The 16,183-nt window shown below is 41.7% G+C and overlaps 1 protein-coding gene across 3 annotated transcripts in view; it reads right to left on the bottom strand.

Annotated features, from left to right (window-relative positions):
• Positions 1-16,183, bottom strand: part of LOC122555418 (neural cell adhesion molecule 2-like) — a 1,561,904-nt gene that overhangs the window by 89,618 nt on the left and 1,456,103 nt on the right. Inside the window, exon 16 of one of the 3 annotated variants that reach the window (XM_043701408.1) lies at positions 637-2,048. The exons of the other annotated variants lie outside the window; for them this stretch is intronic. Within the exon in view, the coding sequence (XP_043557343.1) occupies positions 1,960-2,048 (89 nt within the window). The 3' untranslated portion in view covers positions 637-1,959. Of the gene's footprint in view, positions 1-636; positions 2,049-16,183 lie in introns of those variants that run through there. 3 annotated transcript variants of the gene reach the window in all.

Here is a 16,183-nt window from a genome sequence, read left to right as displayed (position 1 = left end):
CCCTTGCACGGCAACATTATCCAGTTTGGTCAAGTGGCCCTTCCATAATCAGGCTCAGTAAATTCCAACACCATTTTAATATTATCCTCCACATCCTCCTCTTGTACCTACCTCTTCTGTCACATAATCGGACAAAGTAACCCCTTCTCCCCATCACTTGACTGAGTGCCCTTAGCTCCCAATTTGTTAGAACGCCCACTGTCAATTTCATTGGCAGAAAGAACGTTATGAAAATGACACCCGGGCTGATAATGGTAAAAACAAGGACTGCCGATGCTGGAAACCAGAGTCTAGATTAGAGTGGTGCTGGAAAAGCACAGCAGGTCAGGCAGCATCCGAGGAGCAGGAAAATCGATGTTTCGAGCAAAAGCCAGTTTCCTCATTTCCCCTTCCCCCACCTCACCCCAGTTCCAAACTTCCAGCTCAGCACTGGCCCAATGACTTGTCCTACTTGCCTATCTTCCTTTCCACCTATCCACTACTCACGCCTCCCTGACCTATCACCTTCATCCCCACCCCTATTCACCCATTGTACTCTATGCTACTTTCTCCCCACCCGCACCTTCCTCTCATTTATCTCTCCACCCTTCAGGCACTCTGCCTCTTTCCTGATGAAGGGCTTTTGCCCGAAAAATCGATTTCCCTGCTCCTCGGATGCTGCCTGAACTGCTGTGCTTTTCCAACACCACTCTAATCTAGAATTTAGGGCTGATAAACTTCACTCAGCTCAATGCATTCCGAGAATGAATGCTCGGAAAAGAGGAGATTTGATAAAGGGGTTCAAATGAACCAATCGGAACAGAATAGGTCGGGGGAAGCTTGCTGAAGGGTTGAATCTAGTCAGAGGCTGATTTAATGTGGTTGGTTAATGATGTCGATTCTCCTGCTCCTTGGATGCTGCCTGACCTGCTGCGCTTTTCCAGCAACACATTTACAGCTCTGATCTCCAGCATCTGCAGTCCTCACTTTCTCCTAATGACACTGTGGCAACATGAATGAAATTTCATTACACCGTGACTGCTTAGGCTGTGATTTATGCTGCCCAAGTGTATGGTGGAGGCAGACTCAATCATGGCTTTCAGAAAAGAGTTGGACAATTATCTGAAGGGGAGCAGTTTGCAGGACTAAGCTACTGGGAACATTCAAGAGAGAGGGACAAGGTAGGTTGGTCCAGCAGAGAGCTAACACAGATAGGAAAGGTGATTGGCCTCCTTCTATGCTGAAACCATCATCTAACTGCGTTTTGCCCAGCTCAATACTCCCCTCTTTATGTTATCTACCATATCTTCCCGCATACTTTACAACTTAGCAAACCATTCTGAATTGCCGAACCCTATCCAGATTTGCAATCACTTCCAAACACTGCCTTTATCAGTACCTTTCCCTCATACTCTCAGGTTTATCATCCACCTCTTTGCACTGCCCAATTCAGGGAGCCCTCTTTGAGTGGGTCCCCTTGCCTTGATCAGTAAGCTGTCCCTCAAGATGTCAGGCCCTGTCGTTCTTGGAGGACTGAACCGTTTCATCAACAGCATTCAATGAGAAGCCTCCACTTCAAAATTGGTCTCCTGACAGAGAGGCTTTGTGTCAAAGAAAAGGATGTGGTGAAGACAACCCACCACTCTGAAAGGTTGTCCCGATAGTGAGATTTTGCATTTAAAATGAGTCATAGTTGTCTTTGAAGTTCCAAAATAAATCTAATTTCAGGCAGTAGAAGCAATTTCCTGCAGGTAATAACAAAACTCATGAACTTTACTGAATGACCTGTTACTGTGCTGTATTTTCTATGTAATTCATTAAAGTGGCTTCAAACTTTAGTTATTGCACATGATTATCTCAGGTCATATATTGGCAGTGAGGAGGAAGAGGTAAGCAACCCAGAGTGTCTACAGGTCTTGAACTGCACAGGAAATTCAACAAAAGACAGCGAGCACCAGGACTATGTGCGCTGCCCCAACTCTAAGATAACATCCAGGAAAAGCCAATGGCACAGACAAATGTAAAATGAGCGGTCAATGGTTGTGGTGATGGCTTGAGTCCACTTCTGTCTTCAATGATGTTGAAATGTTGATTCACCGAGTGACAGAGGGATGGGTGACGGGGGTTGGGATGGGGGGGCGGGGGTGGGGGGGGGCAGTGGGAAGGGGAAGGGAAGGATGGACAGTGAGATGGATGGTAATCACAATGGTAGGAAAGGGTGGAAAAGAGAAAAAAAAAGTGATTATAATTTAATATTATCTTAAGGCACATCGTCGGTGACACAAGCAGAACATTGAACAGGCAACTCAGCGAAGAACTCTTGAATAAAATAAGAATCATGAGCCTGAAAACTACTATGGATGATACTAAGGAGTTAGACACTTGTCAAATTGTATTCTTCTATTCATCAGTTTATTTAACACGTTATATTTATAATAAACAGGTACTGCCTGGATAAAAATAACAGCTTGGAGTTCCTGTGGTGCAGTCATTAGTCTCCCTACTTCTAGGCCAGGAGATCCAGGTGAAATCTCACCTGTACTGAAGGTGTGTCATAATGTGTTCAAACATCTAAAAATTAAATTAAAAAATTACAGCCTCAATATGCTACAATTATCTTCAACTAAAAGATAATTTGAAAATGTTTCACTTAGATCCTAACAGACTCGAACATTTATTCATAAATAGAGAGGTTGACAATCTTCCAACTTGGCTGTGACAAGAATGCATTGCTCTCCACCTTCTCAAGGGCAACTTGGGATGGACAATAAATGCTGGTCCAGCCAGTGATGCCCACATCCCAGGAAATTCAGTTACGGGGATGGATTGAAGAAATTGTTCTCTTTGGAGAGAAAAATGTTCGCAGGAGAATTGATGGAGACTTTCGAATGAGGAGAAAATGAGGACTGAGTCGATTCTCCTGCTCCTCGGATGCTGCCTGACCTGCTGTGCTTTTCCAGCACCGCACTCCAGACATTCGAATGAGACTTTTGAGTGGTCTGGACAGAATAATTAGGGAGAAGCTATTCCCATTTGTAAAGGAAAGAAACGTGAGGTCATGGATTTTAAGTAGTGTGTAAATGAATTGAGCACGATGTGAGACAAAACTATTTCTCACAATTAGTAGTTTAGGAAGTACAATACGCTGCCTGCAAATGTCCGACTCAGTCCTCATTTTCTCCTCATTCAAAAGTCTCCATCAATTCCCCTGTGAACATTTTTCTCTCCAAAGAGAGGCTGGCTTAATTGCAGCATCCAGGAGGGGCATTGGATGGTTAATTAGAAAGAAACGTTGTGCAAGGTGATGAGGAAAAGGCAGGATAATAGTTTTAGATAATAGAGTCAGAGCAGGCACGATGGGCTGAATGGCTTGCTTCTGCACTGTAACAATTCTGTGATTCTATGAAAATTAAATTTGCTTTAACATGATTGGCTTTGAAATGCTGTGCTGGGAATAGTAAACACAGGAACTCTTCACTCCATCGATCAAATGCTGCAATGGTATTACAGTCAGAGTAAATTTGTCTTCACAATGAGAGCAAGATGTTCTGGAACTAATTGTGCACACAGTGATATTGTGTGGCCACTACCAACAGCTGATGGTTTCTGAAACATTACACTTTCATTTTGATGAAGGGAGACATGCTACCGAACTTCCAACAATATCTCCCTTTATTTTCCCAATAGTCATGTTCTGTACCAGCAATTGACAGTGACACCCATACCTTGAAAGAAGGGATTCCTGGTGAACTCAAAGAAGATCATGTCTCTGTGATACAATAATCATAATGCTAAATGGATCTGCTTATTCTAACCTTGCTTAATCGTAGAATCCATTCTGTACAGAAAGAGGCCACTCGGCCCATTGAGTCTGCACCAATCCTCTGAAAAGCATCCACCTAGACCCAACTGTCCACCCTATTCCTGTATTTCCCATGGCTAACCCATCTCGCCTACACATCCCTGGATATTATGAGCAATTTAACATGGCCAAACCACCTAACCCACACATCTTTGGACTGTGGGAGGAAACCCACGCAGACACGGGAAGAATGTCCAGACAGTTGCCCAAACTGGAATCGAACCCAGGTCCCTGCCGCTGTGAGGAAGCAGTGCTAACCACTGAGACACCGTGCCACCCAGCTCGTTAGCCACCAGTTTCCCAAAGGGCAATTACGGATGGGAAACAAATATTGGTCTTACTGAAAATGGCTATGTCTCATGAATAATTTTTTCTTTTTCAAGACCAAATATTGCACATTCTAATGTTAGAAGAAAATGAGGACTGCAGATGCTGGAGATCAGAGTCGAGAGTGTGGTGCTGGAAAGACACAGCAGGTCAGGCAGCATCCGAGGAGTAGGAAAATCGATGTTTCGAGCATGAGCCCTTCATCAGGAATGCTCCTTGGATGCTGCTTGACCTGCTATATCTTTCTAGCACCACATTCCCCACATTCCAATATTAACATCAATGAGGTAAAAATTGTAATTTTATAGGACAATGTTAGATGGTTTTTGAGGTGTAGGAGGCAATACTGTAAACTCCTCTTGATTAGATGTGCTGCATCATTGCCCTCCTAAGAAGAGGAGGTAGTGTAATGACAATGTCACTGGACTAGTAACCCAAAACTGCAAGTTAATATTCTGAGGACAGAGGAATGGATCCCACCATGGCAACCAGTGAAATCTAAATTCCATAAACATGTAGCCTAAAGTAACCATTTAATCACTGTTGTTAAGATCCCATCTGCTTCTCTACTGTCGTTTAGGAAAAGAAATCTGCCATCCTTACCGAGTCTGGCCTACATGTGACTGTAGACCTACAGTAATGTGGCTGACTCATATTTGTCCCTTTGACAATTACAGATGGGCAATAAAAGAATACAAGATTTTTTTTGAAAAACCTTATCCATCACTTGACCTTGTGATGTCCCAACTTCACTTGAATTTGTGCGCTGAATTATGTTACCATGGTGATGGTAACATAATTTTCCTATTGGCAGAGAAAGATGGGAAATCAGTAATCTGCCAGAGGACACGTCTGTGCCACTAATTATGGTGAGCAGCATTAACAATGTTCTGAAGGGAATGAATCTACACTCTACCCTCTTTGGTGAAGGAATGATATCTGATAAATTCATAGTCACAGTCATAGAGCCATACAGTCACACAACATGGAAACAGACCCTTTGGTTCAACCAGCCACGCTGAGCAAAATCCCAAACTAAACTAGTCCCACCTGCCAACTCCTGGTCCTTATCCCTCCAAACCTTTCCTGTTCATGTACTTATCCAAATGTTTTTTAAACGCTGTAATTGTACACACATCCACCACTTTCTCGGGAAGTTCATTTCATATGCGCACCACCTTCTGTATAAAACAATTGCCTCCATGTCTTTTTAAAATATCTCTCTCCTCTCACCTTACAAAGGTACCCCCTAGTCTTGACAGTGCCCATCCGAGGGAAAAGTCAATTACCATTAACTCTATCTACATCCCTCATGTCTCAACCTCCTACACATGAGTGAAAAAAGTCACAGCCTATCCAGCCTTTCTTCTATCTAAAAATTTAGTCAATCTTTAATCTCCAACAGCTTTGGTATAAAAACTCTTTTATTGATCTGCATTATCTCCTGCAGTCTTCATTCACAGAATCTATAAGATGATGACAACCTAATTCAGGGTCACTGCTACTCTGCCAGCAATTCATGTTACAAGATATATCTTAATCCCAATGAAAATGTAAAACGTTCTTTATCTGAAAAGATATTAAGCCATTCCCTCCAAATAAATGAATCTGTAATTGAATCTAAAACCTTCCTTCTTTCGCTACCTTGCCAAGTTATCAGGAAACTCTGTTCTGTCAATACAAGCAACCATGCAATGCTTTTCAGTGAAGATTATTCAATTGTACATTGTTTTCATGCTTCCGGTTTGTGTAGTGATAGAATTGGGGCTTTGCACTATTCGATATATCAAAAAGCCAATGTTAGCCACATATCTGGAAATGAATGAGTCAATAGTGGAATTTTTACATTGCCCACTAGAGCTTGCTCAGTAAGTTTCCTGATGTATATTCCAAGCGTGGAACATCATTTCTCAAGGAATATTCCACTCTTCATTGCATTGATTATGCAAGTGGACTCCAGAGTGGTTTCACTGGGTGTCAGGTAACTGTAAAGGTAGGCTCTTTCAATGTTCTAGCACTATACCTCCTCCAGCAATGACCCATCAAACTGCAGTGTTCTAGCTCCTACATTCAGTTCACAGTCCAGAGAATAGGAAAATTCACTCTCCACTTTGGTCAAAGGCCAGGACAATCATTCAGTAAGCTGCATCTGCATTTGGGAAGACCAGCCACTGAAAGTTTCTCCCCAAACCATTCACCATCCTGAATTGGAAACACATCGCTGTTCCTTCACTGTCAAAATCCTGGAATTCTCTCCCCAAGGGCATTGTGGGTTAACCCACAGCATGGACTGCACTGGTTCAAGAAGGCAGCTCACCACCACCTTCTCAAGAGCAACTAGGGACGGGCAATAAATGCTGGCCCAGCCAGCGAAGTCCACTTCCCACAATTGAATGGAAAGAAAGATACCTGCTCCAAATTATGTCGGTTTGTTAGGGAGAAGCAGATAATTGGAAGTGATGTGTCACTAAGGTGAGTTGGGCCTTGAACGAGATGCAAACGCATCAAAATAAGATAGTCACTGCCCAGTGGTTAGATTGTGAAGTTGCCATTTGCGGTTTGAGGGAAAATGCATAAATTGTTTGTAAATTCGATTGTTTGATTCCCACCATATTTTCTCACTGCTCACTCCTTTGCTCACACAACATCACAGTGGAAATGTTTCCAAACTCTGTGTTTACATAGCCAGATTTATTCCTAATTCCACGTTAGATTCAGCTCAATATGAAAAATGTTAGCAGTGGCAAAATAATATTTGTGCCTTCCAGCATGGACAGATGATGATATAACATTTATTTTAAAAGAATTACAGAGGTTGAACAGCGAATTTATTTTATTCATGCCTAACAGCTTTCTGGGCAAGATAAGCACCTGCCTGCTTATCTTGTTTGATATGAAACAGCGCACACACCAATATTGCGTGAGACTTAATAAGTTGGATCATGGTGACCTTGAATGAGAAAGGTAAGATGCATGGAAAAGAGAAGCAAAATAGCACTCTGAGGTATAGTCATCCAACCCACATTAAGCAATGGTGTGACCTTATTGAGTCATAGATTAACAATGGCACTGAAGGAGGCTATTCAGTCCATCGGGTCAGTACACTCTTTAGCAGAGTGCTGCCTGAATCTGGCCCATTGTTAGATTTAATCCAATCCTCAGTGAGACCTTGGGTGCTGGGAATGTCAACATGAGTTGCATTCTCCACAGTTGATACTCTATTGGGATTGGGGGTGTTATGTGGAGACTTTGTTCAGGACGGTCTGGTAGGGGTGGTTGTCACTTAAATGCCTGGGGTGACAAATTGAAGAGGAGGTTTCTGTTTATGTGGGGGGATGGGAGCTGCAGAGATTGGTGGTCAAGGTGGAGATGCTGACCAGCAGCAGCAGAAATCACAGTTTCTCACCGACATCAAGAAATATCAGTTGATAATCGTACAGGGAGGGTAGAAGATGAAAAAACTCATGTCAGCAGTGGCAGTGCACAAATATTGATCAGTGCTGATCAAGGTAAGAATCCTCTTCACATCTCCCATACACTCCTACCACTCTCTCCTTCAGGCTGAATGTCATTAATCCTTCCCTCCTTTGCTTTCCCATAGCTCTCTCATGTCTACACAGGATGCACCTTCTTTGGCTATCAACAGGTGAAGTTTCTTTCCTCATGTGAGGTATCACTGGCTGGGCCAGCGTTTATTGCCTGTCCCTACTTGCCCTTGAGAAGGTGGTGGTGAGCTGCCTTCTTGAACAGCTGGAGTCTACATGCTGTAGGTAGACCCACAATGCCCTTTGGGAGGGAATTCCAGGATTTTGACCCAGCAACACTGAACTCAAAGCTCCTGACTCAGCGACAGTGATACTGCCCATTGTGTTACAAAACCTCTCACTGAATTTACACATGGGATTATGTGGTTAGAACAGAGTCAGAATAGCCTGGTGCTCTCCAAATGTGAAATGATAATCAAGCCAACAGACCAATAATCACAGTTTCCCCATAACTTCGACATGACAGGTTTGAGGTTTACAAAATTATGCAGGGTATAGACAGGGTAGATAGAGACAAGCTTTTTCCCAGGGTGAAGGATTCAATAACGAGAGGTCATGCTTTCAAGGTGAAGGTGGAAAGTTTAAGGGGGATACACGTGGCAAGTACTTCACACAGAGGGTGGTGGGCGTTTAGAATGCGTTGCCAGCAGAGGTGGTAGAGGCAGCCACAGTAGATTCACTTAAGATGCGTTTGGACAGATGCATGAGTAGGTGGGGAGCAGAGGGATACAAATGCTTAGGAATTGACCGACAGATTTAGACAGGATATTTGGATCAGCTCAGGCTTGGAGGGCCAAAAGGCCTGTTCCTGGGCTGTAAATTTTCTTTGTTCTTTGTTCTTTGTATTAATAATGCCATTGAAATACTTGCATCCTGGTACATTCTGGAAAGATATATTAGCCTTCACTGGCTGTACAAGATAGTCTACTTAAAGTGTGTGCATGTTCTGGTTGATTAGCAACAGGCATCTTGGTATATTTAAGCAGTTTTCGACATACCATCTGCACTAGTCAAATGCTGTAATTCCTAAATGATTTATTGCAAATGCTGTGTTAACACGCTGCATATGTATATGAATTATGATTGAAAAAAAAGCTGGAGTAAATGTTGCAAAAGTGGCTATTCTCAAAGTGTTTTGAGATGGATTCAATTGGCTTCTGACTGGATATCACAACAGCAACTTTAATTGATCTTTCTGATGCCAATTAATTCACTCATTCTCAGTTTCACTTCCCTTCATTTCTCTTTTGATATTGGGTTGGATCCTTAGCTTCTGTAGTGCCACCAGTTAAGTTCTTCAGTGAAGAATCGTGTAGAATGATGAAACATTTCAGCCAGTCTCCAGCAAACTGTCAAACAGATTGGCAGTAGTTGTGGCTTGCTGCGTTAGATTATTGTAGTTTCTCTTTTTAGAAAAAAATAGCATTTGAGATAATTGCTTTGTGTACAGTGTAAGGAAAGGTGATGGCCTATCTCGGGACCGAGCTAATGTTCTGGGGACCTGGGTTCGAATCCTGTTACAGCAGATGATGGAATTTGAATCTAATACTGGAAATGACAGTCTAATGATGACCATGAAACCACTGCAGATTGTTGGAAATGCTCACCTATTCCACTAATATCCTTTAGGGAAGGAAACTGCTGTCCTTACCTGGTCTAGCCTACATGTAACTCCAGACCCATAACAATGTGGTTGTCTCTTAACTGCCCTCTCAGCAATTAGGGATGGGTTATAAATGCTGCCTTGCCAGTGACACCCTCATCTCACGAGTGAACTTTAAAAAGTCACTTTTAAGCATGTCAACTTTTGTTAACTTTTGTTAAGCGCATTTGTTACATGGACAGTGCACAGCTCAAACTTATTGCTGTTATGTGTATCTTGTCTTTATGAGAGTTCACTGTTAAGGACCTCATGTGCTGTGTGAAAACAATGTTGCGTTTCTGCCTGCCAGCTCGTCTGCTGAGGGTTTGTAAGCTACACACACAAAAACCAGGATTTCTGCAATGTCTACCACTGACATTTTTATTAACGTTTGAAGCAAACTAACCCACAGAGTTAATCAGTCCCTGATGAGCGATTGATTATTTGACCACACATCTGTATTAATAGCAGAAAAGCCATGAAGACCCTAAAAGCAACAGATCACACTGGATTACCAATTCAGACTCAGATTAAACTGCCAAACCCATTAACTAGAATTTATGTTTTTTAGACAGAAGCAGACAATTCATGGACCATTTTGTGAGCAGATGCAGAGGGAAGGGATCATTCTGTGGCTTGCGAAAGCAGGAGCTGGTGAACAGAGTCATTAAGCTGGTGATTGCATCCTCACCCCTAAAGCTTTCCAAAAAGATTTGCTAGACAAACTATTGGAGCGCTACGGGAGTATGCCTGCAAACACAAAGTGCTCCTTGTAGGTCAATGAAGCTTACAGGTCTTAACTGCAAGATCGATCATTGACACAAGCACCATAACACCCAAAACAGAGCAAGACATGTGACAAATATGACCTTCTGCATGCACCAAGGAAATGCCGAGGTTTTGATTCGTTTTACAAAATATCTGACAGCAAGGCCATCAGTGGAGAGAATGCAGGAGGACAAATGCTGATGCAACTACAAATACCTGTGTATTGACCCAAACAGACCACACACAAGCAATAGCTTCACTTTACAACATAGACAATCTGGTGCCCTGCCTCAATCCCTCAAAGCCCTCGATGAAATGTCAGTGACAAAATCGGAAAAATTAAAATCAAATTAGATATAGAAAAAAGGAGTAAAAGAGGGGGGAAGAGGTAGATTAAGAGAAAGGAAAATAGACAAAGGAAATAAACTTAAACATCTAAACATAAATATTTTGTGAAAATTAAAGAATAATTTATTACTTGCAGGAGTATGACTCTACTGTTTCAATTGTTCCATTCTGTGTCTCCAAGTGTGAGTTTAATGTCTTATCACTATAAAATGGGCAATTATGAGGGTCCTTAAAATGTCAAACTCTAATCCTAAATATCTCAATTAAGTTTCATTTGCTCTTAAAGTACAAATGAAGCAAATTGCTGACACTTCGTGGGGAGAACTATTTTTGTCAGGCTGTAAAAGGAGCAAGGGTGAAAGGAGGAGAAATGTTTCCACTCAGCGAGTGGTTAGGATCTGGAATGCACTGTCTGGAAATGAGACAAAGGTAGTTTCAATCAAAGCATTAAAAAGGACAATGGATAGTTATTTGGATAAAAATAATGTGCTATGGAGAAAGTACAGCATATTGGCACTAGCTAACAATCCTCGTTTAATGAGCTAAAGCAGGCATGATGGGATGAATGGCCTCCTTCTAGGCGATCGTCTAGTGGTATTATTTCTGGGCAGTTAAATCCAGAGATGTAGATAGTGTTCTGGGGACCCGGGTTCAAATCCTGCCTTGGCAGCTGGTAGAATTTAGATTCATAAAAAAAATCTGGAATTAGGAGTCTTGTGATGACCAGGAATTCTGATCGGAAAAATCCATCTGGTTCACTAACGTCCTTTAGGGAAGAAAATCTGCCATCCTTACTTGATCTGGCCTACATGTGATTCCAAACCCACAACAATGTGGTGACCCTTAACTGCTATTTGGGCAATTAGGGACAGGCAATAAATGCTAGCCTAGCCAGAGATGCCCACATCCCGTGAATGAATAAAGAAACAAAAGCAATTTTGTGGCTATGGGACTGATGGAGCCACACATATTGTCCGGAATGTTTTGGTGATTTGCAATGCCTGGTTGTACCCCTTTCCTCAGCATCAATTGCTGTGCAAACCTCTTTTTCTAGCAATTATTGGCCATTGCCTGCTCAAGAACTGGGGTGGAAACCATAATCTACAACTGAACAAAGCTTATAAGGAACAAGCAGTGGGTGAATGTGTCTCACGTTTTCTGGGAAATGTGCACTTTAGAATGCTTGACTTGACTTGCCAGATCCAAATGAGTTTTACATTTCATTGTAATTCCGATAATTCCAACCATTTAAAGTGGTTGCGATAAATCTTAGAAAGGATGAGAGAAAAACAAAATTAAATATGTAAGAACATAAGGACATAGGAACAGGAATAGGTCAAGATTGTGAGAAACAAAGCTCACTCACTTCAATAATTTCAGTCCGAGACAAGATCTGAATCAGCAGTGTCATTTATTTTACCCTTGCAAGAGGTGCGATATCCACTGTCTACAAGGCAGGGACACACACACTGAATTCAACGAATACACGATATTTATGTAATTTGGTTCCTTTTTTTTATCCCATTGCTCCTCCCCGTTTACATCTTCCACTTCTCTAAGACCGGCACCCATTACTCCTGTTTATCTCTTGCCTTATCCGGCCTTGTCTGTGACAAAATGCTTATTTCTGGCCTCACAAGGCCATTTGACCACATCCCGCTGTGGCCCATTGTTAGGTATTATCCTTTCTTCACCATTATCTACTCCCTCCATCTGTGCTTTCCCCAACCATACTGATCCTTATGACCTTTCAACTGGGGTTTGTTCCTGTGTTTCTGTATAAGTGGGAAACAGATGCTTATAACTACTGCTTGTGCAAGTTTCTCTGGCTTAACCTACATCCTCACAGCACCTTATCTATTTGTCTGTAACATCTACCACTGTTTTGCAGTCACATTTCATTCTTGCATACAATTTTAGCTAATACAAAAACAATTATGTATTTCCTCCACATAGTTTGTATTCTAGTTGACTCAGCTCTTAGTTGAAGCAATTACACACTGGTGTGAGTTCATTTACCTTGCATAAGTAATTATAATTGCAGAAGTAACACTACTTTACCTATAGCCCCACAAGATCATAGTTAATTTGATATGTACTTAGCCTTATATCTCTTATATGCTTGGATAACCAAATTCCATCCATCTCAAATTTAACACTTATCAAGCATCGATTACAGTATTTGGAAGAGAATTCCAAACTTTTTTGCACCTTTTGACTGTCAAATTGCTTGTAATATTATTTCTAGGAGGATTGCCTTGAATTGTTACATTTATCCCCTTGTTCCAAATTCGCCAACCAGTGGAAATAGTTTTATTTTAGTACCCTACCTTCTCCCACAATTTCAAGATTACTGTAAGTGAAACAAGGTAGTAGTGTTGTCTTTTTCTGGTTTGTTGTATACGTTGTATATTTCAGAGCAATGCAAAGACAATGCTAGCTTTTAGATATACACCAGACTATTTACCCTCTGTCAAAAATCTCAGCAATCACATAATGTCTGCACTTATGTTTATCCCATTTGAAAATCAGGGTATTTTAGTTTATTTTAGCTCTGGTCAATACCCAGACTTAACCAATCAAGCACACTGGTTCAAGTCAATTACCGACTAACATAATTGGACATCATTAATGCCAAGAAAGGCAAAGAAAGATAGATTTTTCAATAGTAAAGGAATTAAGGGCTATGATGAGTGGGTAGGTAAGTGGAACTGAGCCCATGTAAAGATCAGCCATGATCTTATTGAATGGAGAGCATGCTCGAGGGGCCAGATGGCCTACTCCTGCTCCTAGTTCTTATGTTTATATGTACGTGATCCCTTGTCCCTAATACCCCAGACAGACTGCAGGGTACTGTGCAGATGGATATCAACTACCCAGATACCTGTAATGTATTTCAACTTTTGAACCAACACAACTCTTAATCAGACAATAGTCCATCAGATATGATGCAAAGGGAAACAAATGTAAAAAGTTTTGATTCTGTCAATGTGCTTTAAATCTGAAGACCCTCAGAGTTTGGAAACTCAAGGAAAAGATAGAAAGACTTGCATCAAGATAGTACTTTTCACAACCAGAGGATTTCTCAAAGCACCTGGCAGCCAATGAAGCACTCTGAACTGTCACCAGTTTTGCAATGCAACCAACGTAGCAACCAAATTGGGAAGAGCATGTTCCCAAGTATACCGAACGATATGCTTATTGAGGAATAAACATTGTCTCGGGAATAATTCTCCTTCTCTTCAAAACTGCCACAGGACCTCAATGTCCATCCAAGAATGTGGTGGGGTGGAGAATGCTGTGCTTTAGTTTAACAGTTCACCCAAAAGATGGAACAGCAACCCCTCAGTATTGAACTAAAGTGTCAGTCAGGATTTGTGTACGTAAGTCCTGCTGTGGAACTTGAACCTAGAATCTCTTAAGTCTGCATGCGTGCGTCACTAATTGAATCTCAGCTGCCGAGGTTAGGAAAAGATGTGTAAATCAAATGGAAGCTAATAAGCAACTGCTCTGAATGAAGAAGATTGCAGCAAGAGGGGAACAAAAAGTGTCTGTTAGATCAGGCAGCTCAGGAAAAACTTTGTCCCATCACTGTAGCTTAACCTTTGTTGGATATTACTGACGCACAATAGCTGCCTGTGTTTACCTGCACAATAGTCACTGACCTTCAAAAAAAAACATCCATTATATCTAGCTCTTTGAGATGGTTTATAACAAAGATGATACAGCTTTATAATGGGTTGTAATGTATCACTTTTTCATGCTACCTCTTTGATCTGATGGTTCAAGGGCATATTTCCGACTCGATCTGGGAGATGTATCTGCTAAATATAAAGACCTGTAATGTATTTTACAAAGTTATTCATCATTCTCCCATTCAACATTCAAACAGTGAGAACATCTGAAAAGTATCTTGTTGACTACAAAGCAACTTTTAACCTCCTGGGCTGATGAAAGGCAGGAAATACACTTAATCAAAGAACTGCAGATGCTGGAAATCAGAAACAAGAGCAGAAGTTTCTTGTTAAACTCAACAGATCTGGCAGCATCTGTTAAGAGAAATCAGAATGAATGTTTCAGGTCCAGTGACCCTTCTTCAGAATTGAACTTCTTTACAACTTCAGATTGACACAATTAGTTGCAGGGACTAGTATATAGGTTAGTTATAATATTAAAATGTCAAATGGTCCTCATACAGTGTGACACACTACACATGGTTTCCAACTCCAAATCAGCTATGCAAATTGTGAATAATTGCAGTCCCAACACCTGATCTCCGAGGCACACCACTAGTTGCTGATTACTAACCAGAAAAGCACTCATTTACCCCACTCTTTACTTCCTGTTGGTTCACCAATCCTCTATGTATGCTAACACATTGCCAGCAATGTCATGTATCTTTGTCTTATGCTTCAGCCTTTTGGGTGGCATCTTGTCGAAGGCCTTTTGGAAATCTAGATGCACCACATCTACTGGGTCCCTGTTGTCCACCCTGCTTGTAATGTCTTCATAGAATCCAAAAGATTAGTTAAGCATGACCTGCGCTTCATGAACCCATGGTTCATCTGCCCAATGGGTCAATTTCTATCTAGATGCCTTGCTAATTCCTCGTTGATAAGTGATTCGAGCATCTTCCCCACTACAGAAGTTAAGCTAACCGGTCTATAATTCCCCATCTTTTGTCTACCTCCTTTTTCAAACAGTGGCATCACATTTACTGTTTTCTAATCTGCTGGAACTGCCCCAGAGTCCAGTGAATTTTGGGAAATTGCCACAAGTGCCCTTGCTATTTCTCCATCATCCCTTTTAGTACCCTGGAGACTTGTCTACACTTAGATCCATTAGCTTGCTCAACACTAACTCTTCCATAATAATGATTGTTTCCAGGTCCTCACCTACCTTTGTCTCTTTGTCAATTTTGGACATGTTATTCATGTCCTCCACTGTGAAGACCGACATAGTTTTAAGCTGGTTGGAGGAAAGTATAGAGGGGATGTCAGAGGCGGGTTCTTTACATAGAGAGTTGTGAGAGAATGCGTTGCTAGCAGCAGTTGTGGAAGCAAGGTCTTTGGGGACATTTAAGAGACTACTGGACATGCATATGGTCACAGAAACTTGAGGGTGCATACATGAGGATCAGTGGTCGGCACAACATCATGGGCTGAAGGGCCTGTTCTGTGCTGTACTGTTCTATGTTCTATGTTCTAAAACACCTATTCAATGCCTTGTCCATTTCATCATATCCCATGACTATCTAAAGGACCAATGTTGTGGTTCTGTTCGCCGAGCTGGAAGTTTTTGTTGCAAATGTTTCGTCCCCTGGCTAGGCGACATCATCAGTGCTTGGGAGCCTCCTGCGAAGCGCTTCTTTGATGTTTCCTCCGGTGTTTATAGTGGTCTGTCCCTGCCGCTTCGCAGGAGGCTCCCAAGCACTGATGATGTCACCTAGCCAGGGGACGAAACGTTTGCAACAAAAACCTGCAGCTCGGCGAACAGAACCACAACAAAGAAGTGGTAGCCTGGTCTTGTGGTTTTTCTCCCAACAGTAAGGGACTCCCACTTCCAGAGAGATACAAACCCAAATTAATTACACCCAAACATTACAGCAAAGTGCTGCCAGCCCTTTTGATTGTTTTATGTCAGCTCAATGCTTCACCATCAAGATACAAGAGAAGAAGCAACTGATGGGATTGCTTTTTCCTTGTAAAAGCA

Source organism: Chiloscyllium plagiosum, chromosome 12, assembly GCF_004010195.1.
Source record: "Chiloscyllium plagiosum isolate BGI_BamShark_2017 chromosome 12, ASM401019v2, whole genome shotgun sequence".
Lineage (NCBI taxonomy): Eukaryota > Metazoa > Chordata > Chondrichthyes > Orectolobiformes > Hemiscylliidae > Chiloscyllium > Chiloscyllium plagiosum.
The sequence above is the reverse complement of the archived record's forward strand: the minus strand, read 5'-3'. Positions and strand labels throughout refer to the sequence as shown.